The 25,996-nt window shown below is 33.4% G+C and overlaps 7 protein-coding genes across 8 annotated transcripts; 4 read left to right on the top strand and 3 right to left on the bottom strand.

The window, feature by feature from the left end:
* Positions 1–359: 359 nt before the first annotated feature.
* Positions 360–734, bottom strand: LOC123896666. The gene has a single exon (XM_045947029.1). It carries the CDS (start codon positions 732–734, stop codon positions 360–362), a length of 375 nt encoding a protein of 124 aa, XP_045802985.1.
* A 2,630-nt stretch (positions 735–3,364) lies between these two features.
* LOC123896665 lies at positions 3,365–5,025 on the bottom strand. Its single transcript, XM_045947028.1, has 4 exons — positions 4,941–5,025; positions 4,455–4,736; positions 3,555–4,160; positions 3,365–3,411 (listed from the first exon to the last, which is right to left on the bottom strand). The coding sequence occupies exons 1-4, from the start codon at positions 5,023–5,025 to the stop codon at positions 3,365–3,367; spliced, it is 1,020 nt and encodes a 339-aa protein (XP_045802984.1).
* Positions 5,026–6,144: 1,119 nt separating this feature from the next.
* On the top strand, positions 6,145–10,897 carry LOC123894008 (protein TOC75, chloroplastic-like). Its single transcript, XM_045943865.1, has 7 exons — positions 6,145–7,595; positions 7,941–8,162; positions 8,258–8,365; positions 8,467–8,658; positions 8,767–9,015; positions 10,092–10,346; positions 10,442–10,897. The coding sequence occupies exons 1-7, from the start codon at positions 6,441–6,443 to the stop codon at positions 10,679–10,681; spliced, it is 2,421 nt and encodes an 806-aa protein (XP_045799821.1). The 5' UTR covers positions 6,145–6,440; the 3' UTR covers positions 10,682–10,897.
* A 236-nt stretch (positions 10,898–11,133) lies between these two features.
* LOC123894007 (dnaJ homolog subfamily B member 8-like) lies at positions 11,134–14,393 on the bottom strand. Of its 2 annotated transcripts, XM_045943862.1 has the most exons (5): positions 13,945–14,393; positions 12,331–12,490; positions 12,079–12,111; positions 11,787–11,881; positions 11,134–11,573 (listed from the first exon to the last, which is right to left on the bottom strand). In XM_045943862.1, exons 1-5 carry the CDS (start codon positions 14,272–14,274, stop codon positions 11,355–11,357), a joined length of 837 nt encoding a protein of 278 aa, XP_045799818.1. In that variant the 5' UTR covers positions 14,275–14,393; the 3' UTR covers positions 11,134–11,354. The 2 variants fall into 2 exon arrangements, with proteins under 2 accessions (XP_045799818.1, XP_045799819.1); XM_045943863.1 differs by lacking the exon at positions 12,079–12,111 and having other exon boundaries at positions 13,945–14,390.
* A 1,461-nt stretch (positions 14,394–15,854) lies between these two features.
* On the top strand, positions 15,855–17,467 carry LOC123894004. The gene is made up of 2 exons (XM_045943860.1): positions 15,855–16,431; positions 17,074–17,467. Exons 1-2 carry the CDS (start codon positions 16,087–16,089, stop codon positions 17,257–17,259), a joined length of 531 nt encoding a protein of 176 aa, XP_045799816.1. The 5' UTR covers positions 15,855–16,086; the 3' UTR covers positions 17,260–17,467.
* Positions 17,468–17,639: 172 nt separating this feature from the next.
* Positions 17,640–18,571, top strand: LOC123894006 (factor of DNA methylation 5-like). Its single transcript, XM_045943861.1, has 2 exons — positions 17,640–18,115; positions 18,209–18,571. The coding sequence occupies exons 1-2, from the start codon at positions 18,053–18,055 to the stop codon at positions 18,515–18,517; spliced, it is 372 nt and encodes a 123-aa protein (XP_045799817.1). The 5' UTR covers positions 17,640–18,052; the 3' UTR covers positions 18,518–18,571.
* A 1,619-nt stretch (positions 18,572–20,190) lies between these two features.
* Positions 20,191–24,876, top strand: LOC123894003 (factor of DNA methylation 4-like). The gene is made up of 8 exons (XM_045943859.1): positions 20,191–20,278; positions 20,889–20,960; positions 21,630–22,551; positions 22,763–22,944; positions 23,238–23,306; positions 23,402–23,686; positions 23,804–24,055; positions 24,375–24,876. Exons 3-8 carry the CDS (start codon positions 21,630–21,632, stop codon positions 24,615–24,617), a joined length of 1,953 nt encoding a protein of 650 aa, XP_045799815.1. The 5' UTR covers positions 20,191–20,278; positions 20,889–20,960; the 3' UTR covers positions 24,618–24,876.
* Positions 24,877–25,996: the final 1,120 nt, after the last annotated feature.

The raw sequence follows: 25,996 nt of genomic DNA, 5'->3' as shown, positions 1-25,996 counted from the left end.
TGCCGGGATCAGGGTTCGAACCCTGATACTCCCACTATTTCACTTTAACGACGACTTTTATAAATGAAGATTTTCTTTTTTCTTTTTAATTAATTTGGCACTAATGACCATTTTACAACTAAAATTGAAATTTGAATATAGTACTATAATTTACAATGCTAAGTTAGCACCGTCCTCATGTGTGTAACATTTGAATTGGTTGTGATTGTAAATTAGTAAATAAAAGCTAAACAACTATTGTAGTTAATTCAATGAAAGCAATGGATGGGGAAGTGCAGAATTCCCTCCCTCCCTCCCTCCTGTGGAAAAATTCCACAACTAGAAAAATATAAAAAGAAAATGTGAGGTGATGATATAATTCATTGGGCATTGTTGACGAAAACACATTGGTTTTGGAAGAAACTACACAAAGAAGATGGACTTGGATATGAAGCAATTGCTGGATGTTCCCACCCTTTTGATCCCGGCGTCGAAGATGATGAACTACTACTACCCTCATCTATGCTATCCTCTGATTTAAGAGCTTGAAGGGCAATGTCTGCATAGATTAATGGCTTTGGAGATAAAATAAGTGGTGATAATAATGGAATAGCCCTTGAAGGATCACCAAAAGGGTTAGAGGGACGTTCATTAAGAACCATATGAATGTCTAGAGAGGCTGGTGCATGCTTTTGGAGCCTTGTAGGGCACCCTCCTTTACCTCTCTTTATCAATAAATCACTTTTGTTCTCCATTAAAATAATAATTATTATTTATATATTGTTTCGTTCAGAATTCAAATATTACCAAAAACAATGGATAGAGTATTGTATTGTATTGATCTCGTTGTGATGATAGATCGATGGAAGAAATTATAATGTAAAATGTTACAATGTTCGATTATGTAATCGAGGTTTTTAAGAAGCTTTATAAAGATAAAACAATAATACTTTGAATAACACTCATAACATAATATTGTTGATCATGTCCAAAAATGTAGTTAGATTTGATTTCAAAGGAATGTGTCAAAAAGGGACAAGACAGAGGGGATGGTAGAATTGACTCTCCTTTTTTAACGGTTAAAAATTGTAAGTTAACAACAAAATGATCCTAAGTTTGGTGTGTCTTATAGCTTTTCTAGGAACATTTGTCCCAATAGTCAAAATTTGATCACACATTGAAAGTCATGGTTTTTTAGTTCATTCATTCACTGTTATTATTAGTATGATAATATTATATTATTCAATGTTTTTTTTTAAAGGATATTATTCAATGTTTTTTTCATCAGTTGTGACTTCATGTTGTTGTGGAAAATGGTTATAGGTAAATATTATAGCCATGTTTTACTGTTAATAGGACTGAAAGTTTCCAAGTAATCCCTATTAATAGTCAATACACTTTTTTGTTTTTGGGATGGTAACAAGTGTTTCCATTCGAATTTGGCTGTCTTGCCAACTATTTTACTTTTGCTTTTGGGTTTTCATATTGCATCAACTAAGGTGTGCATTATATATATCAGACTACTCAAACTCCTCACTACTAGACCAAACTTAGTGGCTTATCTTTGATCATTAATATTTTGGCTGACATATTAAGAAATAATATACTACTAGATATGTTAATGTTACCTTAGCACAAGACGTGCTAACATAACAGAAACATTACAAGATAAAAAGTCCATAAAAAATAGTACAAGCATAAAAAATTAACCACATTTAAGAGGATTTGTCCTCCAATGATAACAATCATAACGAAAACCAAAGCATTTTGAAGTGATCCACCACCAAGAGCTAGTAATGACCCTCTCAAAAATATCATCTATGGATATAACCTTTTACCGAAATAAACAACTATTTCTTCTTTCCATATCGACCAAGAGCATGCCAACCAAATAATAATGAAGATGCCCTTCTCAAAACTTGATATTATTAACTAGACCACAAAATTGTCGACCATGAACAACGGGTGAATTTGATAATGCGCTACGAACATCCAACCAAACTAGAATACAACCCCCAAACTTTACTAAAAACAAGGCATTCAAAAAGTATGTGATTCAAGCTTTCAGCACAAGAACAACCCTTTTTGCCATTAATTTACTTTTTACAAGTAAAATTTATTTAATTTATACTTTTGATTTATTTATTTTTTTACTCAACGGATACTTTTTTTAAATGAATTGAAGTTTCGGGACAAATATTTTTTAAAGAATAAAAACTAATGACATAGATATTACTCCTCTATCTCATGTAGAATCAAGCAAGATGGCTCTAGAGAAGTCAGGAGGGAGCATTTACCATGGATCAACAACCAACTGCTTCAAAATATAAGGAAATATCAATAAGGATAATTTAGTAAATTTAATTTGTATTTTACATAAAATTCTTATAATTGTAACCACTTGCCATACTCATTTTAAACTTTGGTTCAAACTCTAATCTACCCTGCTCCAAATGCAGCTAAAATCTCAAACAATGATGTTAAAATCGCGATTTAAAACGTAAAAAACCATAGATTTAACGTTTTTAGATCAGTATTTTGAGTTAAATCGCTGGTAGAATTGTTTTTGGATATAATCGTTTTTGGGTTAAATTGTAGTCTAAAAAGATTTTCAATGATTTAAATTGCTCTAAAATCGCTGAATCATATAAAATCGTTTGTTTTTACCCTTTGAGACGATTTTACCTTCTTTTTATTGCGAGTTTTAAAAAGCCCCATTTTATATCGGGAGAAGATCGAATTTGATGAAGTTGAAGATGAAGACATTGATGATGATGTTGAAGGATATATTGAACATTTTATCATGTTGACGATGAAAACAATTGTTTTTTTGAACTTGAAATACTTATGAAATATGAACCTCACTTGTTTTTTGGATAATTTTGTGGATGTTACTTAGATGATTTGGTTTGTAATTTATGTGGTTTGATCCAAGTTTATAAATATTACATTTTATTATGGTGATTTAGTATATTTTTACTTTTAAATTAAGTTGAAATTTTAAATTATTGATGCATTTATAATATTATATAAGTATATATATTATTGATCCCGCAACTGCGAACGGGAGGAAGCTGGAACCACTTGATGTCAAAAGTGACTCCGAACTAGATTTGACAGAATAGGCGGTCTAATTCCTACGCACTACTTGTACACATTTTTAGGTAATCTGTCGCACACACCACTTATAGTTACTTTATTCCATACAAAACTAATTTTACACAATGTTGAAATTGATGTTTTTAATCTAATTATTATTGGGCACATATACACAAAATACCGAAAATACATACATAGATATATACATACATATACTGACATATAGTGAATACAAATGGTGATATATACAGAAGTGTAGAAAGTACATATTTGCAATAAATAACTTTTAATTTGTCTGAAGAATTCTTCCATGGTTCTCCGCTCCTTGACCAACTGCAAAATGTGGAATGATCACATAAATCAGATACATCAGTTATTCAATTGACCTGAAAAAAAAATCTTTGTTTATATATAAAACCAGAAAGAGTATAGTTTAAGTACATTGTTTAAGAAAAATGTGCTTATAATTAATTTACCTTCATGAGTAGTAGTGTTGCTTATTTGTGAAGAATTAGCACGTGTTGTAGGACTTTTTACAAAATATTTTTGTTGTGGTTGTTCATCATTTCTTAGCAAAGAATTTACAGCTCCTTTCACCTTCTCAATCACACTAATACCATTAGAACTTCTCCTAGGACTCATTAATGATTGAGAATTATTTGGACTTTTTGGACTAGTAGCAAACTTCACATGACTCAATGGCGAAGATGAGGACGGTGAAGAATTATTTCGCATCATTGATGAACTCAAAGGAGCAACAGGAGTAATTATAGAAGTAACATGAGGTTTTGAGGAAGCAGAATGAGTTAATGCCTTTGCTGTTTTATCAACAATGGTTGGTGTGAGTTTTTCATGAGTCATTGTTGTGTCTTGATTTGGGCTATTAGTAGTTGTTGATGATGTTGCAAGTTGAGGAGTTATTGTTGTTGAGGATTTGACAGGACTAAGTGCATTTTGTTTATCTTGTTGTTCTCCTGGTTTCGTCGTCTTCAAAACGCGCTTCTCAGAGATTACTGGATTTGCTCTTGGATGTTGTCTTGCATTTTCTTTGTATTCTTCAGGGGCTAGCTCTGATTCATAGACTGAAATAATAATAATGGAATAAGAAAGGTTAGAATGAATAATTAAAGAAAAAAATCTTTGCAAAAATGAATCACCTAGGACTAATTAAGGTTTTAAATCATGGCCGAAATATCATGACCGTTAAGAGTTTCATATTGGTTGAAAGATGATTTGAAAAATGTTTATAAGTGGAGACTCTTAACAATGACTGATGCGATCATGGTTGCAGCCACGATATATATTGTGGCCACGATTGTGGTCCATTTTTAAAATAATGTTAGTATAAGAATTTAGTAATTATGTTTATTAATTACTTGGAGCTCCAAGGTATTCAGCATCTTCTTCTTCTCCTTCTTCATCTTCTAAACTAACACCCCAAGACGGAGTGAAATTATCTTCGTCCTGGCGTCTCCTACTGAGGCTGTTGCGTGATACTAATTTCTTGGCTCTCTCCTTCACTTTGCTGAGAACCGATTTTCGCTGATATAGGCCTTGATCTTCTTCTGGGTCATGGTGCTTCACCTTCTCGAAGTACGAAGACGAAGGGGAAGAAGGGGAGGTGGAGTAGGTTGGTGACATCCTTGAGGATTCCCCTCCTGCACATGAAAACAGAATATACATGAATATGATATTTCGAACATAATTAATAATAGCCTTTGATTTGTTGATTGATTGTTTACTTGTTTGACAAGGTATACAACATTTTTGTTAGCAACTAGTACAAGGGTACAGCATAATTAAGCTATAGCTAAGATTATGATTAATAATTGTTTAAGATTAAAAAAGGATTAATTAATTACCTCGGAGGAATTGTTCCATGGTAGCAATGCTAGGACTTCTTGTTGTAGTATCAACATGTTTGCAAGCACGTTCTGTCTGAGGCATTTTTCTCAAAAAGTTCCCTGAATATTGCAATGTGATTAACCTTTTAAAGTAACCTTGTTTTTATATTTTGATTAATTTCTATGGTTAATAAAAAAAGGGTAAAAATGTAACACAAAATGAACCGTGGTGGAGCAATTGCTTTTAAAGAAGGTTTACATTTGTGGACACATTTTTTGCACGTTGGAGAATCACAAATTTTTTAGCTACTAAACCTCACAAATAGGTACTTCACCTTAAATAGTAATTTGACCAAGCCATGATAACAAATTGAATCTTTATTTTCAATAAAGGGAAAATCAATTGAAAATTGAAACACTTAGATTCTTAATATATAGTACAAAGAGGACAGAAAACTAAGAAACTATGTATATCCAAATATTTTTAGGTATAGAAGTCTCAGATTTGTCATAAAAAAGAAGTTTATAGAGTTCACAGAGTTTACATTCTTGTATAATTAAAAGAGTTTAGAGGCAAATTAAAGTTAATCATATGGTTAGTGCATTGATTTTCCTCCCTCTAATTGTATGAAGAAATTGGACTTGTTAGTCTCAAGCTAAAAGGTTGCAAATGTGTTGCACCAACATGGGGACCCATCCACTAAACTTGCAATTATCTAAAATCATGTTAATCAAAATTTTAGAATCACTTTTCACAATGAGTCGAGGAATACGCTTTCGCCAAGTCATATCTAAACCAAGATGCATGCTCCATAGTTCAACATGAAGTTCATCACACACTCCAATCTTTAAAATATAGTATTTTTTAAAGTTGCGAAAGAGGACTCCACATCCTCTCTTTTTTCTTAATGGCGAGAACTCCACCTCCTTTGTGAGCATCATCACAGTTGAGTCTTATTCAACCTTCAAGGGTTTATTTCAATCTATGCAAATTGTCTCCTTTATGTGAAGATTTCTATCACCTTATTTTGGATCACCAAGACAAGGTTATTTTGAATCCTTTTTAAAATAAAGATGCAATATTCTATAAAAAATGGATATTACAAGTACTAAAATTTAAGTGTATAAATATTCAAATGATGTATCTATTACTAATATATTAAAATCGATTACTACCAAATTTATTAATTTATCCTTATTATTTTTAATTACGTTGCAAGTTGATATATTTAGGAATAAGGACTAAACTTAAAGTTGGTAATTTTGAAAGAAAAAAAAAATACAAAATAAATAGCATCCTAGCCCTAGACCTGATACATTTGAACCCCAACCCCAACACCTATTTATTTATTTATTATTATATATTATAAATTTCTAGCAACTAAGATCAAAGAGTCTAAATAATGAAAAAAAAAACAAAGCCTTTGATTTCGGGAAGCAAAAACCCTCTTTTCTCTGTCTCTTTCTTTCTTTCTCTTTTCAATTTTATAGTTCTATCCGTCGCAACCGTCGCAAACAATGATTTCTTCCCTTGTTGTTCCCTCCCCCAAAATCGGCGCTGGGCTTTCCTCCAATCGTAACAAAAACAACAATAAACCCCCTCTCCCCAAAACTAACTCTTGTTCACAACCCTCTAGCCTAACCCTCCCGGGGAACCAAAATCGCCGTCGCCGTGTCTTAAAAACACTCTCCACCACCCTCGCTGTTACCTCCGCAACTTCCATCGCTCACCACATTATTCGCAACGGAAACAACGGCGGCTTCGGTGGTGGACATTTCGGTGGTGGTGGTGGTGGTGGTGGAGGATGGTGGTTTGGTGCTGGTGGTGGTGAACATTTCGGTGGTGGTGGAGGATGGTGGTGGCGGTGGTTTTTTACTCCGGCAGCAGCAATTGCTGATGAAAATCAATCTGATGAGTTTGATTCTCATGGTATGCCTGTAAATATTGCGATTCAATTGAACAAACTTAGTGGATTTAAAAAGTATAAGGTTTCTGATATTATATTCTTTGATCGGAATCGGAAAACAAATGTTGGTTCCAAAACCGATGATTCCTTTACCGAGATGATTACTATTGTTCCTGGAGGAGTGTACACTAAAGCTCAACTTCAGAAAGAATTGGAGACTTTGGCATCAAGTGGAATGTTTGAGAAGGTTGATTTTGAAGGAAAAACTAATGCAGATGGAACAATAGGAATCAAGGTTTTGTTTAGTGAGAGTACTTGGGAAATTCCTGAAAAATTTCGTTGTTTAAATGTCGGTACAATGCCGCAGACAAAGCCGGTTGAATTGGATCCTGATATGACTGAAAGGGAGAGGATGAAATACTTTTTGAGTCAAGAGAGGGAATACAAAAGGAGGATGGATAAGGCGAAGCCGTGTATTTTGCCTAAGACGGTACATATGGAGGTTATGGATATGTTGAGGAAAGAGAAGACTTTGAGTGCTAGGTTGTTGCAGAAGATAAGGGATAGAGTTCAGAAGTGGTATCATGATGAAGGGTATGTTTGTGCTCAAGTGGTTAATTTTGGAAATCTTAACACTAAAGAGGTTTGTTGTGAGGTTATTGAAGGAGATATTAGTAAATTGTCTGTTCAGTTTCTCGATAAGCTTGGCAATGTCGTTGAAGGCAATACTCAAGCCCCTGTCATACATAGACAGCTTCCCAAAGAGGTATAATACAATATACATTGCATAGTGATGTAATATGTTATGTTATCTGTTATATATATATATATATATATATATATATATATATATATATATATATATATATATATATATATATATATATATATATATATATATATATATATATATATTCCTCGGCATCTTTTTGTTTGTCGATTTAGAGGGTTATGTGTTTTTGTTACCTGCTGCACAATTGATATTGCTAGTATGGTTAATTGCTTTCAAATTCAATGATTTTATTATACCCTGTGTGATTTTATTTTTTATGGTAAAACTGCTCATTGGTTTTAGTTACTCACTTGATTCATGTTTGTATTGGATTAACAGCTGTTTCCGGGTAACACCTTTAACATTGAAGAAGGGAAGCAAGCTTTAAGAAACATACATTCCCTTAATTTGTTTTCAAATATTGAGGTTAATCCACGGCCTGATGAGAGTAGTGAGGGAGGCATAAATGTTGAAATTAAGGTAAAAGAGGCGGATCAGAAGACAGCTGAAGTCAATACTGAATGGAGTATTGTTCCTGGACGAGGAGGGTATCCCACTCTGGTATTTCCATAAAATTAAATATCAATTTTCTTCAACAACTGATGGGTCTTTCCTGCTCAATTAATCTGATTGTTTGCTGTTCAATTTTTGTCCAGGCCTCACTTCAACCCGGTGGAACTATTAGTTTTGAGCATCGAAATCTTCAAGGACTGAATAGAGCTGTTAGTGGTTCTATAACAACCAGCAACTTCCTCGACCCTCAGGTACTCTTGAGCTAGTCTGCTGAGTTTCTTCATTTTATTCTGCAAATAGTTGTGTTTTGTCAATATTGGTATCTGAAAATGTCCATTATGTTTTCTCCTAGGATGATCTTGCATTTAAGCTAGAGTACGCACATCCATATTTGGATGGTGTAGATAATCCACGGGACCGTACTCTCCGTGTAAGCTGTTTCAATAGCCGAAAGCTAAGTCCAGTATTCACTGGAGGGCCTGGGCTGGATGAAGTGCCACCAATATGGGTTGATCGTGGTGGTGTCAAAGCTAATATAACAGAGGCAAGTTACTTGTTCTTTATTGTTATGTGAACTCATAAACCTTGGAGTGCCTATTTAGGCTAATGTGGTGATTTTTATCTTAATTTTTATGGTTTGTGTGCCGAGCAGAATTTCACGCCACAGAGTAAATTCACTTATGGACTTGTAATGGAAGAGATAAGAACTCGTGATGAAAATAGTCAGATCTGTGGAAATGGTCAAAGAGTATTACCTAATGGTGGAATTAGTGCAGATGGACCTCCTACCACCCTCAGTGGTACTGGCGTTGACCGTATGGCATTTTTACAGGCAAATATCACTCGTGATAACACACGTTTTGTGAATGGAGCTATAGTTGGAGAGAGAAATATGTTCCAGGTGACTTATCTAATCCTAGCACTAAATGTCTTTAAAGTTGCTCAGGTGGATGCTTGGTTTTACTTTCGTGTTTACTCTTTGCTGCTAATATTCAGTCTTATAGAGCATTGTATATTTTTATAATTGTGTGCTAAGTTTTTCTTTTGAACCCGAGTGATGCTTTTCTATTAGCTCTCTCTTGAGTAAAGTTTGCTAGTTGTACCCTTTTGGATCAATACCGAAGTTGGCATATAAAACATTAAAACTTATCTAACATGACAGAAGTAGCTAGAATATGCTATAAGGATATTACCTTACCGTGCAGTGACTTGTAGTCAATACTGTGCTGTAGTGTCTTAGTAGAATGGCCGGTGGCCGCTATTGAAAGTCTGTAGCAGAGCTGTAACGACTGCTATAGCAGCTGTTCGCACCACGACAACTGCTAAATGTTTCAGGGTCAAAATCCTGTGTTATCAGTTTTTATTTTATTTTTTGAATTTGAATTTGAATGTTTATTTACTGTAAGGCCTTCAGATGCTTTAACTTGTTTGTTTTATTGACTTTTTTTTGTTGTATTTCTATGTTTTATTATTTTATGAATATTTCATGAACTTTAAGTATTATTTTTATTTTCAGCATGTATATATTAATCTTTAATAAGCATATAAAATTCAGAATAGCGCCCTCCGGCTGTAGCGCTTTTTAGCTTGGCCTCTAGGCATTGTTGTCCTGTATTGATAATTATGGATCTTATATGAATTCAAGATGGTAATGGTAGTTTAGTGTATCTGATCTTTTTGAGGTTAACTTGTTAGAGGATCATAACTCGGCTAATGTTAGCATGATTCCATCTTTTGGATGTGGGAGCATTCTTTTTAACCAACAACCAAACCTTTTCCATTATATGACCCCAGCTGGGTAAACCAATACAAGTTGAACTCTACCTACAACACATTTTCAGTTAACCCTTTTAATTCAAGGTCCAATTTGCAGTACCTTCGAGGACAAGATATTGATGTTTTTTTTATTTATTTTAACTCTTGAAGTATGCTATACCAATACTTTCTGATTACCGCTTCTACAATTGCAAACTGCAGGTAGATCAAGGCCTGGGCATAGGCACCCAGCTCCCATTCTTCAATCGCCACCAGCTAACTCTGACACGATTTATCCAATTGAAGTCTGTGGAGGAAGGAGCTGGTAAACCACCACCACCAGTGCTTGTCCTCCACGGTCGCTATGGCGGTTGTGTTGGTGATCTTCCAAGCTATGATGCGTTTACTATTGGAGGCCCTTATTCTGTTAGGGGTTACAACATGGGTGAGCTTGGTGCTGCTAGAAACATGGTGGAGGTAGGAATGACTAGACTCATTTTATGATTCTTCATCAAGATTTGATTTTAGTTAATTTTTATTATCTGTGTACTAATTTCTTTTTCTATCTACAGCTTGCAGCTGAGTTACGGATACCTGTTAAAGGCATGCAATTGTATGGGTTCGCGGAGCATGGCAACGATCTAGGGAGTTCAAAGGATGTTAAAGGAAATCCTACAGAAGTCTATAGGCGAATGGGTCAAGGTTCATCTTATGGGGTTGGTGCTAAGCTTGGTCAGGTGAGAGCAGAATATGCCATTGATCATAACTCAGGAACTGGTGCATTATTTTTCCGTTTCGGAGAGAGGTTTTAAGTTGTAAATTAGTCACAGTATATTGTTAAGAGGCTTTATTAAACTACATTTTTTGTTTAATTGGACGCGGTGCTAATATAGAGTAATAGACTATTTTTTATTAGATGCTTTTTATTTTTTGCGGCGCAGCGCCGGCTAGTGATCATTACAAAGTCCACAAGTACAAATATGAACTTTCATTGATAAATATAATTGTTCGATGTTTTTATTTTGACAGGATAATTGTCTGATGATTAAGGATTTGAATATTGATCATTTGTCTGCATAATATAAGTAAATTCTTATATCTCATGTTTTGGACTTTTGTCGTAAAACATGTTTGTCCAATGTTCGCATAAAAAGCTTTAGAGTTTCACTATATTTCCACATTTTTTTGATGACATTGAATTGTTAATGTTAGGGATGCATTTAAAACTAAGTGAATAATGTTAGAAATGTATTTTAATAACAAATTCATACAAAAAGAAAAACTTGATTAACATTTTGCAATTCAAAAGATCAATTTAAAATATTGATATATAAAAGACTATATTGATACAATCCTATAATTTCAAGGACTAAATTACAGATTTACTCCTCAATTTGGTGACTCAAGTTTGCAAGAGCCACCAAGAGATAAATAAATGAGAGGCAATAAATTGGCATGTACTCTTCAACTAGCTATCATTTTGTTCTATAAGCCTAGCTCCTTTTTTAACTGTGCTAGAGTGGCTTCTATTTCATCAAGGTTATCCTCAACGCTTGTGTTTCCCTTGCTAGCTTTGCCTTGAGTGTTGTTGCTTGGCGTCTCTGTCTCGTATAAATTGGATCGATTTCCTCCCTGAGGATTGTCATTTTGATCAACAATATTGAGTTCTTTCTCAAGAAACTCCACAAATTCTTCTCCAATTTCCTGAAAGTTAAAATTCCAAAAATTGAGTCCACATGTAAATTCTTGTTGCACACCAAGCATAGCGAAACATCATTTAATAACAATTCAATGTGTATGTTTAGTGAATTTTTCTTTAGTAAACTCAGCATTTCTGTATCAATAAATAGGCACGCAACCACGTCAGAACTCAACTCCAGCACAAACAAAGAAAATTGTTAGCGAGGAGTCTCTCACCGACAATTCCTCCCATAGGCTCTTTGGCTTTCCTTGTGAAGCTGCACTGGCTTCCCAATTCCTGAATTCTTCTTGAAGATCCTTAAAGAAGTCTCCTGAAATAACAAAATCATCAAATTTCAAACGCCACATGAAATGAAATATAAAATTAAGTTGCAACTTGTAACACTAGAGACATCCCTTTCCCCCAGTTGAATGATTTATAGCGGACACAATCATTGTCCAGTAAAATTTGTAATGCAGTGAAGCCTAAACTTATGGCTGGCTTGATCACCAGAGAGTATATAACTACCTATTGTTATTTGAGCATCTCTCAAAAAATTACCTGCAGCAGTAAGATGATGTTGACATAAGAAAGAATTTTTTTTTTTCAAAAAAACGTTGCTAACTTGATGAATGACAACAGGACAGGAGGAAGCATAAGAAGAATTGAAAATGTAATCTTTAACAGCCGCGTATGCAATAACAAAATTGAAAATGTATTCAAAATTAAAGTTTGTAGATGGATCTCCAAACAAGACTGCAAATGAATATAAATTTGTACCTAATCCATAAAATTCTTCTTCAGCTTGTGGATTCCGACTTTGGCTTCTTTGAGATGAATTATAACCACGACTTCCAGAATCATATTTTTTGCGAGAACTAGAATTTAACAATGTATTGTATGCATGTTTTATCCTCATAAATTTCTCCTGAGCCTTATCCTGCGAGAATACACTTTAAAATGCATAAATAAGCACCAAGAATTTGTATCTTGAGTTAACTATTGATACATTTATTGGAAATATAGTTAAAATCAAGGAATTGTCAGATACAATACTCAAGAACTTTCTTAGTATTTTCATATATGACATTCATAATCCACAATTTTTTCCAACTGATGAGAACATAAAATAAATTGAAGAACAAAAGTGATTTTCTAACAAGGATACTAGCCGTTTGGATTAGCTTATTTTTTAGCTTATGCAAACAGCTTATGCAATATAAATTAGGTTTTATGCTATTTTATAAGTTCACACTAGTGAGAATTGTATTTTTATAAGCTATTTTATCATAAACTACCTTGACAAACTTATAATAATACAGAAAAATCGCATAAGCTCAAAAATAAGCTAATCCAAAAATAAGCTAATCCAAACGGGCGCTAAGACTTAAAAGTCACATTAAAGATGGTTCTAGAGCAGTAAATGGCCATTTATGAAAACTTTGGCAAAACTAAAACTTTCTGACAGCAATAGAGCCATGAAAACAAATTACTCAGACCTGGTGCGAAAGAGGGAAAAAATGCAGAACCCTCGGTAGAGAGCATACCGACATGCTTTAACTGTAAGCGTATCTTTTCCATTATAGATAACACCATGTTTGAGTTAAATTTTGTGCAAACCAGTAAAATTTCATGGGACAATTTAGCAACATCAATGAAAACCAATAAAGTTTGCAACCACTAAATATTTATTTTCAAACAAAAACTGGCTGCAGCATTGCAACCTTATCTAGCACGCCACAATGTTCGAACCTCATGTTGACTGCACCGCTTTTCTAAAGTATTGTCCATTTCGGATCCTGCTTAAGCCCTCACGGTTTTGTCCTCAAAAGTATTAGGTTGGGGATTGCGAGTGTTTATCAAGCATCCTTAGCCTCGATTCCCAAACAATGTTGTTGAGTATGGCTCATACGCATCAGGAAGAGGCTGGGGGTGGCCCAGGAGCTGAGCTAGTGGAGGTACGGTTCAGAGGCATTTATTGTTGTTATCTAGGCCGGACTATTATTGTTAAAAATACCGCTTGTAACACTGAAACCCGAATAATTCATTCATATGATAGAAACATGTTGTAGCAAATTCTAAGGTCGGAGACGTAACCACCACTTGGGGAACTCCGCTATCAAACTTCTTATGTGTTCATTGTTTGCTTTAGTCGTTATTACTCTTTTGTTACTAGTTGTTCCAACAAATGTGGTACTTTTTGGTATATCAGAACAAAAACTAATACAATGCTTAAAAGCACCAATTATAAACATATTTCACCCAAATCAAATCAAAAGTAAAGACTTAATCTTCAATAAGTTATATCTCTAACAGCACAAAACTCCAACAATCATGAAACTTAAATTTTCAAATCTATACAAAGAATTGCACAAGTAAGAACATAGCAATTACCTCTTTATTAACATCAGGATGATACTTAAGAGCGAGTTTCCTATAGGCTTTCTTGATTTCATTCACAGATGCAGAAGGAGACAAACCCAGAACTTCATATGGAGATTCACCACGCTTTGCTCTTACAACAAACGTTATTCTATTGCCACCTCTTCTTTTGTTCTCATGATGATATATAAATCTTTTGTGACTGATTTTGCAACTGGGTATGGAAATTGAACAATTTGTTTGGTTTTGGAAGCATTGGAAACATGAAGATGGTTGAAGAAATCGGTGGTGAGTGGGATGAAGAGAAAGTAACATGTTAGGTAGAAGGGTTAATCCATTCATGTTAATTAATTAAGAAATCTTTGTTCTTTTTTTATCATGTCTTGTCTTCCTCGTTCGCGTCTATGTTGTTGTTGTCGAGGTTGTTCTGGATTTTTGTCCGCCGTAACTAACCATATAAACTGCAAGGATAGATTTGGAATAAATATCTCAAGTAATTCGTTTATTTTTCTTTACACTTTCACAATTTTTGTTAGCTATGAAGTTTTTACGCCCTGAAGCAAACCGCTGTCAAATAATGACGCAGTAATCAATCAGAGACGTTGATTTAATATCAGACGCTTTAGTTTAAAATACAGTTTTATAAATTAAAATAACATCAGTTGCCAATTAGAAATCAAACGGCTTAGACCAGTTATGGCACCCTGCTGTAAGTGTGAGAAATCATCCTGCTAAAGGTCGACCTCCTGATTATTTGTTTGGGGAGTTTAAATTTCTTACCACTTAGATTAGGTTATTGTTGGTATTTATGTGCTTATCATCTCTTTGAGAGTCATCACATAATGATTTTTTTTAAAAAAAAAAATTGAATTTAACTAATATCTGCAAAACCTATTTATAAGGTGATGATTGTCTTCACTTATAAATATATTTTCAAATCAACTTTCAATCATTGTAAGACTTTTAACACATACTCTCATGCCCGCCACTATTAGATTTTGGTGCGTAAATATAAATAGGAGATGTCTGATAGTGAAAACATGATAGTAGATGATCCATCAGATCTTGGAAGAGATTCTCGTACTATATTAGAATTTCAGGTTGAGTCTAACTCAACCTTATCCGCCTAAACTCATCCAATAATACACATTATAATGAGTAAATCATCAAATTGGTCCCTGATTTTATTGGGTGTTCTCAAATAGGTTCTCAACTTTATGAATATTTTAAAAAGGTTCATGACTCTATCATATTTTATTCATATTAGTGATTCTGAAAGTATACTATAGACTAAATTGATAGTAAGTTGATAAAGTTCTTTTTTTTTTTGAAGTAAGTTGATAAAGTTATAGATCAAATTAATAGTAAATTATTAAAATACAAGAACTTAATTGATAGTGATAGTGACAAAAATATAAACTAATTTGACATATTAATAAAGTCAAGAGACATTTTCAAAAGGTTAAATGCATCCAAAGGTTTTAAGTTTTATATTTGTAATATTCAGATCATTTAAGTATTCTATGTATTAAATAAGTCATTTAAGTTTCATGTTTATAACAGTTAAGTCTTTTTTGTTAATTTCCTCCAACACATGTCTTTTTCATCAAAATATTCACCATAAGTAGAAGTCAACGTTAACAACAGCCACAGTGCAACAATGTAATTGGAACATTAACAAGTTTTTATAATGGATGATAACTGAAATATTAACCGTGCAACAAATTAAAAATTTAAATACCTATTTATTACTTAAAAAAACTTATTCGAATGGTGGTATTAGTTTGAGATTTGGGAGTGTATTCATCCTTAAGATCTCAAGTTCGATTTTCTCATATATCAATTTGGGTCGACTAATTTATCTTATTCAAAAAAAATTTAAAACCTCTTAATACATTTCGTCTTGATAGTTTAGTCACCCTATCACAATATAATGTTGGACCAAAACTCATCCAATAGGACCGAGACTCCAAGAGTATCCTCAACTCAATCTCAATCATATCCCTTTGGATGTTGGAGAAGAGAAGTTGTACAGTAAGCTTAGAACTTAATCATAGGATAGGAGAATCTAATCAACAAGGATAGAAAATCAACCCAACCCAACCAAAGCTATAGTTGGGCCACGTCATCACAGATAACACAAAAGTGATTGCTATGGCCACTGCTGCATTTGCATCATCTCCGCAGATTGCAACCTTCCTTTCAAAATCTTCTTCTTCTTTCCATTTCCACACACCCTTTTGCCCTCTTAGTCTTCCAACTACTCCATCTTTCTCTCCCATTATCACCACATCTACAAAATCATTACTTTTTCAAAGAAAATCCAAACTACTATGGCCAAATCCTGTTGCTGCTGCTGCTGCTGCTGCAGCTGTTGAAGATGCTGCTGTTGATGCTACGGACCAATTGGTCTCAACCACCTCAGATGATGGAGTGTCTGTAGTTGTATCAGTTCTTTTCTTCGTTGCTTTTGTTGGCTTATCCGTTATCACTGTTGGGGTATATTCGTAATTTCATTCTCACCTTTTCTATTTGTTTATTTATAAGTAACTTTTTTTTTTGAATCAGCAAAAAAATATTATTAAGGCAACTGAATTAGTGGTTAAGTTAGCTCCTTAGTTTACTAATTGAGCTGCCAATTTCAGTTTTTCCCTTAACATGCATTTATTTAGTTAACTTAACATTGAGTTGTGTTATTTTGACTCACAAATTTAGACAACAATTTGGATGATTAATGCAATTGAAATATGTGATTAATTACGTTTAATAGATGGTTAATGAATATTGCAATGTAGTATTAGAGCTCATTAGTCTTTCATTGAAGGTAATTGGCCACAATTTTTAGGTGTATATTTGACCACAAATCACGATTAATAATTGATCAGATTCATTCATTATTCAATGAATCTGAAAAATTACTTTTTGTCTATATTTAGAACTGGATGGAGTAAATGTCAAGTATATTTGAAAATCGTGCTTAAATACGTATATTGGACGGCTAATGAATATGTTAATGAATTGAAACACTATGTCATATTCGTTAACTATTTACTTAACGTAATTAATCTCATTTACGTATATTGTATCATTTTTACTTAGCATTGGTATATTATGGGAGGATTTTGTTTGTTTGTGTTGTAGGTTATCTATTTAGCAGTAACAGATTTCTTGACAAAGAGAGAGAAGGAAAAATTTGAGAAAGAAGAAGCAGCTAAGAACAAAAACAAGAAGAAGACGACGAAGAAAGAGAAGAATAAATTGAAATTTGTAAGGGCAGGACGGAAAGCAGCTGATCGAAAGAATATTCAAGATAGAGATGATGATTGATTAGGTCTTCCTATGCATTCTTCCATTGAAAAGAGATTTATTTTCCCCTATGGTTTAGCAAATTTTGTAATCATCAGAAATGTTTGAACAAAGGGAAGCTAGGGAATTGGTGTGGATGAATACATACAAGAAATTTTCTGGATTTTTTCATTAATATTTGAATTTTATTTGATGAATAATGATTCATGCATGAAAGATATGAATTCAACAAATCCTAATGCAGGAACATTATCAACATATGCTCAGAAGCTTTAATAACTGTGAAGCATACAAGTGCACCAAAACTTATATAGTCATTTTATAGAATACATTTAAACTTATCCTAAAATAGAGGCGTAGTCTAATCATGTTGAGAATTGATCAAAGAAACTTTTTCTCAATGCTTGTATCATCAATTCTAAGTTATCTTGAAAGGAGCGGATTTTAGAGAAGGATTTGCAAAAGGACCTTCGACTAATCCTTTTGCTATTAGCTTATAAGCTGCTTCGGTCATGTGGTTTTCATCCCAATTTATTAGTTTAGAAGGTTCAGCGCAAACGGTTGTACCCGGTTCACTACAAAATTTCTCATCAACATGGTATGGACCACTTCCTCCACAACATGCTTTCATAATCTCGACCTTATCAGAAGCAAAGCCTGCATCATTAATGTAGATAAAATAGATTGGCTTCTTAAAAAATGGACAATCACTAAAAGTGTTGTTAGCATTCCTTAATGTATGGACAAATCCCTCTTATTTTTATACTTTATGACGGGTTAAATCTGTTCTTCATCTCGTTGTTTACATAATGAGATGGCAATAGTAGAGCAACAAAAGGCTGATGAACAAATGATGCATTTGGCCGAAGAACACAAGGCACAAATTTCATTTTCCTTTTATCTAAAGTATTTGATTCAGTTACTTGCCTCCACTTAAGTTTTGAGGACTCTTTTGGTTTGAATGTTGCAGAAAGAAAAGGAGAAACTTCACATGAAAATTCATGACCTGGAGAGAGAACTTGATGCAAAACATGGATTGGAATTGGAAATTGAACAGCTGAGAGGAGCTCTCCAAGTAATGAAGCACACTGGAGAGACTGATCTGGAAGAGAAGGAAAAACTGAAGGCAATCAAAATGCATCTGCAAGAAAAGGAAGAGGAATTGGAAATCGTGGAAGATCTTAAACAAATGCTGGTTATTTGGGTGCGCAAAATTAATGACGAGTTGCAAGATGCCCGCAAAAAGTTAATAAGTGTATGTATCTTTCTCAAAATATAAATCTAAATATTATGATGTTACTATATCTTTTTGCCATCAACTCATCCAATGGTCTGAAAATCAACTTTAGAATGTCTTTTACTCAAGTAACTCTTTTTCTTTGTTCACATTGAATTTGCTGCTGCCCAGAGGCTCGAACCACAATTTCAGTGAAAAGGATAGGCGAACTTCCTGTTAAGCCGTTTTTGGAAGCAGCTAAGAGAAAGTTTTCTGATGATGTGCATGTGAAAGCAATGGAGTGGTGCTCACAGTGGAATGAACATATTAGGGATCGCAACTTGCTTCCTTTCAAAATTGTAACCGGCAAAGAAAAGAAGGGAACTCCAACTTCACGTTAAAGTTAACATTTTTCTCAATTTAGAGGCTGATTCTACTACTCGAACGTGTGACCGTAACTGCAACTGTTGTACTAAGACACTTCTTTTGAAATATGTATCCACTATAAATATTATGCATCGTTTCTTAATGATCACAGCGTGTTTCTTCCTATGATGTGAACTGCATGGACCATGATCTAATATATGTTAGTTATATCTCGTAGGAAATTTTAGATGAAGAAGATGAAAAGATGAGAAGTTTGAAGGATGAGTTTGGAGATGAGGTGCATGATGCAGTAGCTACAGCTCTAAAGGAGACAAATGAGTACAATCCTAGTGGTAGGTACTCAATACCGGAACTCTGGAATCATAAAGAAGGAAGGAAGGCTTCATTGAAGGAGGGTGTTTCCGATTTAATAAAGCAATGGAAGCGATCAAGATCAAATCAGCGAAGGAGAATTTGAGGCTTTATTTTGGAGGTAAGAACTTAGAATTAGACTTATATGCAGAAAATTTAATATAAATTCTTGCTCTAATAGACTTGGTACGGCTCAAAATTATATTGCCGAATGTTGGTGGTGATACTTCGTATAATTTTATATATAATGCTAATATCATATATACTTTTTTAGCAGATAATGTGAGTATGAATTTTAGCTACTACTAGTTTTTTTAACAATGTTTTCAATTGTCTAAAGTACTTGAGAGATTTAATTTTCTAAATTCTTTTACTATAATTATCTTAAATATTATTTGCATGATTTTAGACTTGAAAGATTTATGAGTACCTAGAGTCTCTTGTCCTTGTCCACCCACATTGGTTGTTGATCTTTTTCATTAGGATGTTTAATAAGAATCTGATATATCATCTCTCGATCAATAGGAAGGAATGTTCTATCAGTTTCAACAAATTTTTTATATTTTTTGGTTTACAGTTTCAACAAATTTTTTCTGCATTTTCGGTGGGCGTCCATACAGAGCAAAAAAACTCTGGCTTTAAATGGGCCTCCCGCAAGTGGGCTGTGGGATTAGTCTCCTTGGATTAGTCAGTCATAGGGCCGGATACGAAGTTTTAAAAAAAAAAAACAATTTTTGTCTGCATCAATAGGAAGGATGTTTAATTATTTTCTATTTAAGTTAAATCACCTAATCAGTCAAAGCAAAAATATCAAATTCAATGAATAAACTTTAAAACTATTTTCTATTTAAGTTAAATCACTTAATCAGTCAAAGCAAAGATATCAAATTCAATGAATAAAATTTAAAATTATTTTCTATTTAAGTTAAATCACTTAATCAGTCAAAGCAAAATATAAAATTTGAAATTTCAGTTTCTAGAACATTCTTGTAGGGTTTTATTTTCATCTTCTTACTCATTCACACCGTTTTCTCCTCTGCTTTTCACCATCAACATTGCTCACAAATCGAATTCTTCAAGCACAAGGTAACAGTACTATCATTTATTTCTACTGTTTCATTGATTATTGTGTATTTATACTCTAAATCTGCTTCATAATTGCGTTTTTTCTTTTAAGAATTGCTTTGATTCAGCTTAATAATCATCTATCATTTTATGATTTTCAATTTAGTCATCAGATCACTCTAGGTAGCTATTTGTTGTGTTGCTTGCTACTTGTTTAGAGTTGATTTTATGATTTTCATTTTAGTCATCACTAATTCACTATATGAAGCTAGCAATTTATTTGGAGTTGATTTTATGATTTTCATGTTACTCATTGTATGTAACTATTTGTTTGGTGTTGATTTTATGATTTTCATGTTAATCATCAATGTATGTAGTAGCTATTTGTTCTGTTTCTACTTCTTTAGAGTTGATTTTATGATTTTCATGTTAGTTATCACTATATGAAGCTAGCAATTTCATGTTAGTCATCACTGTATCACTGTATGTAGTAGCTATTTGTTCTATTGCTACTTCTTTAGAGTTGATTTTATGATTTTCATGTTTGTAATCACTGTATATAGCTAGTTGTTGTTTGCTATTTCTTTGAAGTTGATTTTATGATTTTCATTTTATGCTTCACTGTGTGTAGCTATTTCACTTCATTTTCACCTCTGCTTTTCACCATCAACATTGCTCACAAATCGCATTCTTCAAGCACAAGGTAACAGTACTATCATTTATTTCTACTGTTTCATTGATTATTGTGTATTTATACTCTAAATCTGCTTCATAATTGCGTTTTTCCTTTTAAGCATTGCTTTGATTCAGCTTAATAACCATCTATTTCTACTGTTTCATTGATTATCGTGCATTTATACTTTAAATCTGCTTCATAATTGCGTTTTTCCTTTTAAGCATTGCTTTGATTCAGCTTAATAATCATCTAGAGTTGATTTTAAGATTTTCATTTTAGTCATCAGATCACAGCATGTAGTTGTTTGTTGTATTGCTACTTCTTTAGAGTTGCTTTGATTTTATGATTTTTCATGTTAGTCATCACTATATATATGTAGTAGCTATTTGTTCTATTGCTACTTTTTAGAGTTGATTTTATGATTTTCATGTTAGTTATCACTATATGAAGCTAGCAATTTATTTGGAATTGATTTTATGATTTTCATGTTAGTCATCAATGTATGTAGTAGCTATTTGTTCCGTTCCTACTTCTTTAGAGTTTATTTTATGATTTTCATGTTAGTCGTCACTGTATGAAGCTAATAATTTCTTTAGAGTCGATTTTATGATTTTCATGTTTGTCATCACTGTATATAGTTATTTGTTATGTGTGATGCTATTTCTTTGAAGTTGATTTTATGATTTTCATTTTCAGATGGATCGAAAATCAGAACATATTTATGAGTCTGATTTTGACTACTATCAAGATAGATATTACAGTGACTTGAAAGATGGTTACTGTAGGTTGAAAATCTCAGGTTCAACATATAGGTGTCCATTCTGTGACAACAAGGATTATTACTCTTTGAGTGAGCTTCAGAGACATGCTTCCAGAATTATGGATGACTCGCGCGAGACGGTTAAGGAAAGTGCCAAACATTCTGCACTTAAAATGTACATTGGTAAAGAAGAGCCACCTGCTGTTAAAACCAGTAGAGAAAAGTTACCTGCTTTGAGTATTGCTGAGAACCAGTCACCGAATGAGATTGTTGCTGGTGATGAATTGTTTGTCTGGCCATGGATGGTAATTCTGGCAAACAATGTTACCACATTTGACCCGAAGAGCGGAAAATATGTTGGAAAGAATCGTGAGAAAATTAAGGAGGAGCTGATCATGAAAGGGTTTCAGCCGCTGAAAGTTACTGTGTTGTGGAACTTTTATGGACAAACACCCTTTGCTATTGTTGAATTTGGCAAAGAGTGGGATGCTTTCCACAATGCTGTGATGTTAGAAAGGAGCTTTCAAGCAGAGCATTGTGGTAAGAAGGATTATTTGAATTTAGACAAGCAGGATCGAGGAGATAGACTCTATGGGTGGATGGCACGTCATGACGACTATAATAATTATCGGGATACATTTGGCAAACACCTCCGGGCAAATGGGGATTTGAAAACTGTTTCTGGAAAAGAAGCTGAGGATAATAGGAAAGCAAAAAAGCTTGTCATTGGTTTGGCCAACACTTTGCTGATGAAAAACAAGGAATATGAACAGACAGCAAGCAAATTTCATGAAGCTAGTGAGACCCTAACAAAAGTAATGGTTGAAAAAGAGGAGATGCTTGAACTTTTTAATAAGGGTATGTTGATACTTATATTGAATTATTCTAATTAATATTGGTATTCTGTTAAACTGAATTTAGAAGTGTAGCATTCTGGTTCTTATTATTATTTACTATACTTTTAGTGTAGCTTACAGTCTGTTGCATTTTGGAATTATTTGTTGTAGTTGGTTGGTGTGAATTTTTAATATTTCATGGTATCTGACTCTGTTTCACATTTTTCCATTAGAAATAAGCAAGATGCGGCAGGATGAACGTGATTATCTGGAGAATGTGTCTAAGGATCATGAAAAAGCTAGGTTGGAACTGGAAGCTCGGAGGAATGTACTTATGTCCCGTGAAAAGGATCTGCAGAAGCGTCAAGCAGACAATCATAATGAGAGAGAAAAGCTATATCTTGAAAAGAAAAGAGTAATTTATTTTGGCTCTTTGAATTTATGGTAGCAATGCTCTAATAATTCTTTACTCTTGAACACACTTTTTCTGATAGGTCTAATTAAAATTTGAACACATTTCTTTGAAAGTTATCAATTTACAGGACAAGTATATTGGCTTCCTGTAAAATGGACCGATCACAAACAATATTGTTAGTTAGCATTGCTTAACGTATGGACCATTTGGTCGTGTCAAATTATGTACACCAATCCCTCTTAATTTTATACTTTTATGACGGATTAAAGTATTCTTCACCTTGTTGTTTACAGAATGAGATGGCAATAGCAGAGCAAAAAAAGGCTGATGAACAAATGATGCATTTGGCTGAAGAACACAAGGCACAAATTTCATTTTCCTTTTAACTATAATGTATTTTATTCAGTTACTTGCCTCCACTTAAGTTTTGAGGAGTCTTATGGTTTGAATGTTGCAGAAAGCAAAAGAGAAACTTCACAAGAAAATTCATGAGCTGGAGAGGGGACTTGATGCAAAACATGGATTGGAATTGGAAATTGAACAGCTGAGAGGAGCTCTCCAAGTAATGAATCACATTGGAGATACTGATCTGGAAGAGAAGAAAAAACTGGAGGCAATCAAAATGGATCTGAAAGAAAAGGAAGAGGAATTGAAAGACGTGGAAGATCTTCAACAAACACTGGTTGTTCAGGAGCGCAAAACTAATGACGAATTGCAAGATGCCCGCAAAACTTTAACAAGTGTATGTATCTTTCTCAACATATAAATCTAAATATGTTTAGCTAGTTTGTTGCTGTTGCTTTGCTGCCATGATTTCATTGTTTGTTTTGTTCAAGTAACTCTTTTTCTTTGTTCGCAGTGGATTGGCTGCCCAAATGCTCGAGCCATAATTTCAGTGAAAATGATGGGCAAACTTGATATTAAGCCATTTGAGGAAGCAGCTGAGAGAAAGTTATCTGACGATGTGAATATGAAAGCAGCAACTAAGACAAAACTTTCCTCTGAAGTGAAATTGAAAGCAATTGAGTGGTGCTCACAGTGGGAGGAATATCTTAAGGATCCAAGTTGGCATCCGTTCAAAATTGTAATTGACAAAGAAGGGAACTCCAAGGTACAATCACTTACAGAATTATGTTATGTTAAACTTAAAGTTAATCTGTTTTTCCTCTCAATTTAGAGACTGTTTCTACTACTCGTAAATTTAACTGTTCTATTAAGAAAAGAAACTCCTCTGGATATATTTATTTCCTAAAAATATTACGCGTCATTTCTTAGTGATTACAAAGCATGTTATGCTGGTAGTATTGTTAAGAGATCTATTTACCGAAAAATTGTCGGCTGCATAGTCGTTAGCACTTATTTGGCATGTTTCTTTCCCTGACGTGGACTGAAAGGACTATGATCTAATATATGTTAGATATTTCGTGCAGGAAATTTTAGATGAAGAAGATGAAAAACTGAAAAGTTTGAAAGAAGAGCTTGGGGATGAGGTCCATGATGCAGTAGCTACAGCTCTGAAGGAGATGAATGAGTACAATCCTAGTGGTAGGTACACAGTACCAGAACTCTGGAATTTTAGGGAAGGAAGGAAGGCTTCGTTGAAGGAGGGTGTTTGTCATTTAATGAAGCAATGGAAGCTATTGAAACCAACTACTAAACGAAAGAGAACTTGAGGCTTCATTTAATGAAGCAATGGAAGCTATGTTAAGACTTTTCATACAAGTTGAACTTTTAAAATTGTTCATTACTGGTATGATATCATTGCTAGAACTATTTTCGAGCAATTAGCCAGAACTATTATATTTACGTGTTATGGTTTGTGCCTAGAGAAGACTTTCTCTATATATTGATGTTCTATAGTTTATGGGCTCGTTTGGCCCAGCTTTTTTTAGAGTTTATGCAATTTTTATATATTATTATAAGTTTGTCAAGGTAGTTTATAAGCTCTAAAAAAAGTTGGGTCAAACGAGCCCTATATACAGTTCAATTCTCGAAAGTACTTCAGATATTTACTTATCTCAAACTGTTTTGACAGGAATTATAGTAAATATTATTCTCATAATTTTAGGCATTAAACAGTGAAAGGAAAATGCTAGTTCTAGACATCTAGCAATAAAAAATTCTCCAAGATATCACGATAGAAAATTGTAACTGCAGCGGACCTTTGATATTTTTACTTATACCGTAGAGACAACTAATCCTCATAATTGATTCGTGATGTTTTCGCGATAATAACTGTTGCTATAAATAGCAACAATGATAATGAAAATATAGCAAGCTAGATTTTTTTCCCCAACAACAACAATAATAATTTCTCAAATACTGCAATTGATGGCCATACTTTGCGTTAGGTTAGATTTATGGGTAAATTGACAAATTTGCATAAAGTGAAAAAGATATAGTTTAAGAATTAAATTGATAGTTTTATTCTAAAATAATCAAACGCCCCAACTTTAGGTTAAAATACAACTTAGTTACCTACAATACCAAACTGAGTGTGATAGTAATTATTTTCCCCTATGGTTTAACAAATTGTGTAATCATCATAATGTTTTAACAAAGGGAAGCTAGAGAAATAGTGTGGATGAATACATATAAGAATTTTCTGGATTGTTCATTATTATTTGAATTTTATTTGATGAATCATTGATTCATGCATGAAATATTGAATTCAACAATACAATCACAAAAGAACTGCAGGAACATTATCAACATATGCTCAGAAGCTTTAATAACTGTGAAGCATACAAGGGCGCCAAAACTTTTATACTCATTTTATAGAATACATTTAAACTTATATATTCATTTACACTTACTTGAAGTTACTCTTGACATTGCAACATATAGTTACTCTTTACCGATGTGAAATGCTCAAATACAAACAAATACATTCATTTGAAATAATAGGTATACTTACTTTAATTACCAAGGTGAAACTCAACATAATAAGTTCAATATTTGATCCGACAATGATTAACGTACTTCTCTAAATCATTTATTGGATTTGGATCCATTTATTTTATTTTATTTTTTCTGATGATTTTCCATATCT

Source organism: Trifolium pratense, linkage group LG7 (assembly GCF_020283565.1).
Source record: "Trifolium pratense cultivar HEN17-A07 linkage group LG7, ARS_RC_1.1, whole genome shotgun sequence".
NCBI classification, from domain to species: domain Eukaryota; kingdom Viridiplantae; phylum Streptophyta; class Magnoliopsida; order Fabales; family Fabaceae; genus Trifolium; species Trifolium pratense.
This window is presented reverse-complemented; position numbering and strand designations above follow the sequence as displayed.

Bases quoted from the DNA above. Each gene is read 5' to 3' on its own strand.
- LOC123896666 (XM_045947029.1), bottom strand. From the start codon at position 734: ATGGAGAACAAAAGTGATTTATTGATAAAGAGAGGTAAAGGAGGGTGC.
- LOC123894007 (XM_045943862.1), bottom strand. From the start codon at position 14,274: ATGAATGGATTAACCCTTCTACCTAACATGTTACTTTCTCTTCATCCC. The intron at 12,112-12,330 runs GTACAAATTTAT...TTACTGCTGCAG, and splicing joins AGAAGAATTTTATGGATTAG to GTAATTTTTTGAGAGATGCT. The intron at 11,882-12,078 runs GTAGTTATATAC...TTGTTATTTCAG, and splicing joins AGATGCTCAAATAACAATAG to GAGACTTCTTTAAGGATCTT.
- LOC123894008 (XM_045943865.1), top strand. From the start codon at position 6,441: ATGATTTCTTCCCTTGTTGTTCCCTCCCCCAAAATCGGCGCTGGGCTT. The intron at 7,596-7,940 runs GTATAATACAAT...TTGGATTAACAG, and splicing joins ATAGACAGCTTCCCAAAGAG to CTGTTTCCGGGTAACACCTT. The intron at 8,366-8,466 runs GTACTCTTGAGC...GTTTTCTCCTAG, and splicing joins GCAACTTCCTCGACCCTCAG to GATGATCTTGCATTTAAGCT.
- LOC123894003 (XM_045943859.1), top strand. From the start codon at position 21,630: ATGGATCGAAAATCAGAACATATTTATGAGTCTGATTTTGACTACTAT. The intron at 23,307-23,401 runs GCACAAATTTCA...TGAATGTTGCAG, and splicing joins ATTTGGCTGAAGAACACAAG to AAAGCAAAAGAGAAACTTCA. The intron at 24,056-24,374 runs GTACAATCACTT...TATTTCGTGCAG, and splicing joins ACAAAGAAGGGAACTCCAAG to GAAATTTTAGATGAAGAAGA.
- LOC123894006 (XM_045943861.1), top strand. From the start codon at position 18,053: ATGGCAATAGTAGAGCAACAAAAGGCTGATGAACAAATGATGCATTTG. The intron at 18,116-18,208 runs GCACAAATTTCA...TGAATGTTGCAG, and splicing joins ATTTGGCCGAAGAACACAAG to AAAGAAAAGGAGAAACTTCA.
- LOC123896665 (XM_045947028.1), bottom strand. From the start codon at position 5,025: ATGCCTCAGACAGAACGTGCTTGCAAACATGTTGATACTACAACAAGA. The intron at 4,737-4,940 runs GTAATTAATTAA...TTTCATGTGCAG, and splicing joins CATGGAACAATTCCTCCGAG to GAGGGGAATCCTCAAGGATG. The intron at 4,161-4,454 runs GTAATTAATAAA...TTATTATTTCAG, and splicing joins TGAATACCTTGGAGCTCCAA to TCTATGAATCAGAGCTAGCC.
- LOC123894004 (XM_045943860.1), top strand. From the start codon at position 16,087: ATGGCCACTGCTGCATTTGCATCATCTCCGCAGATTGCAACCTTCCTT. The intron at 16,432-17,073 runs GTATATTCGTAA...TTTGTGTTGTAG, and splicing joins TATCCGTTATCACTGTTGGG to GTTATCTATTTAGCAGTAAC.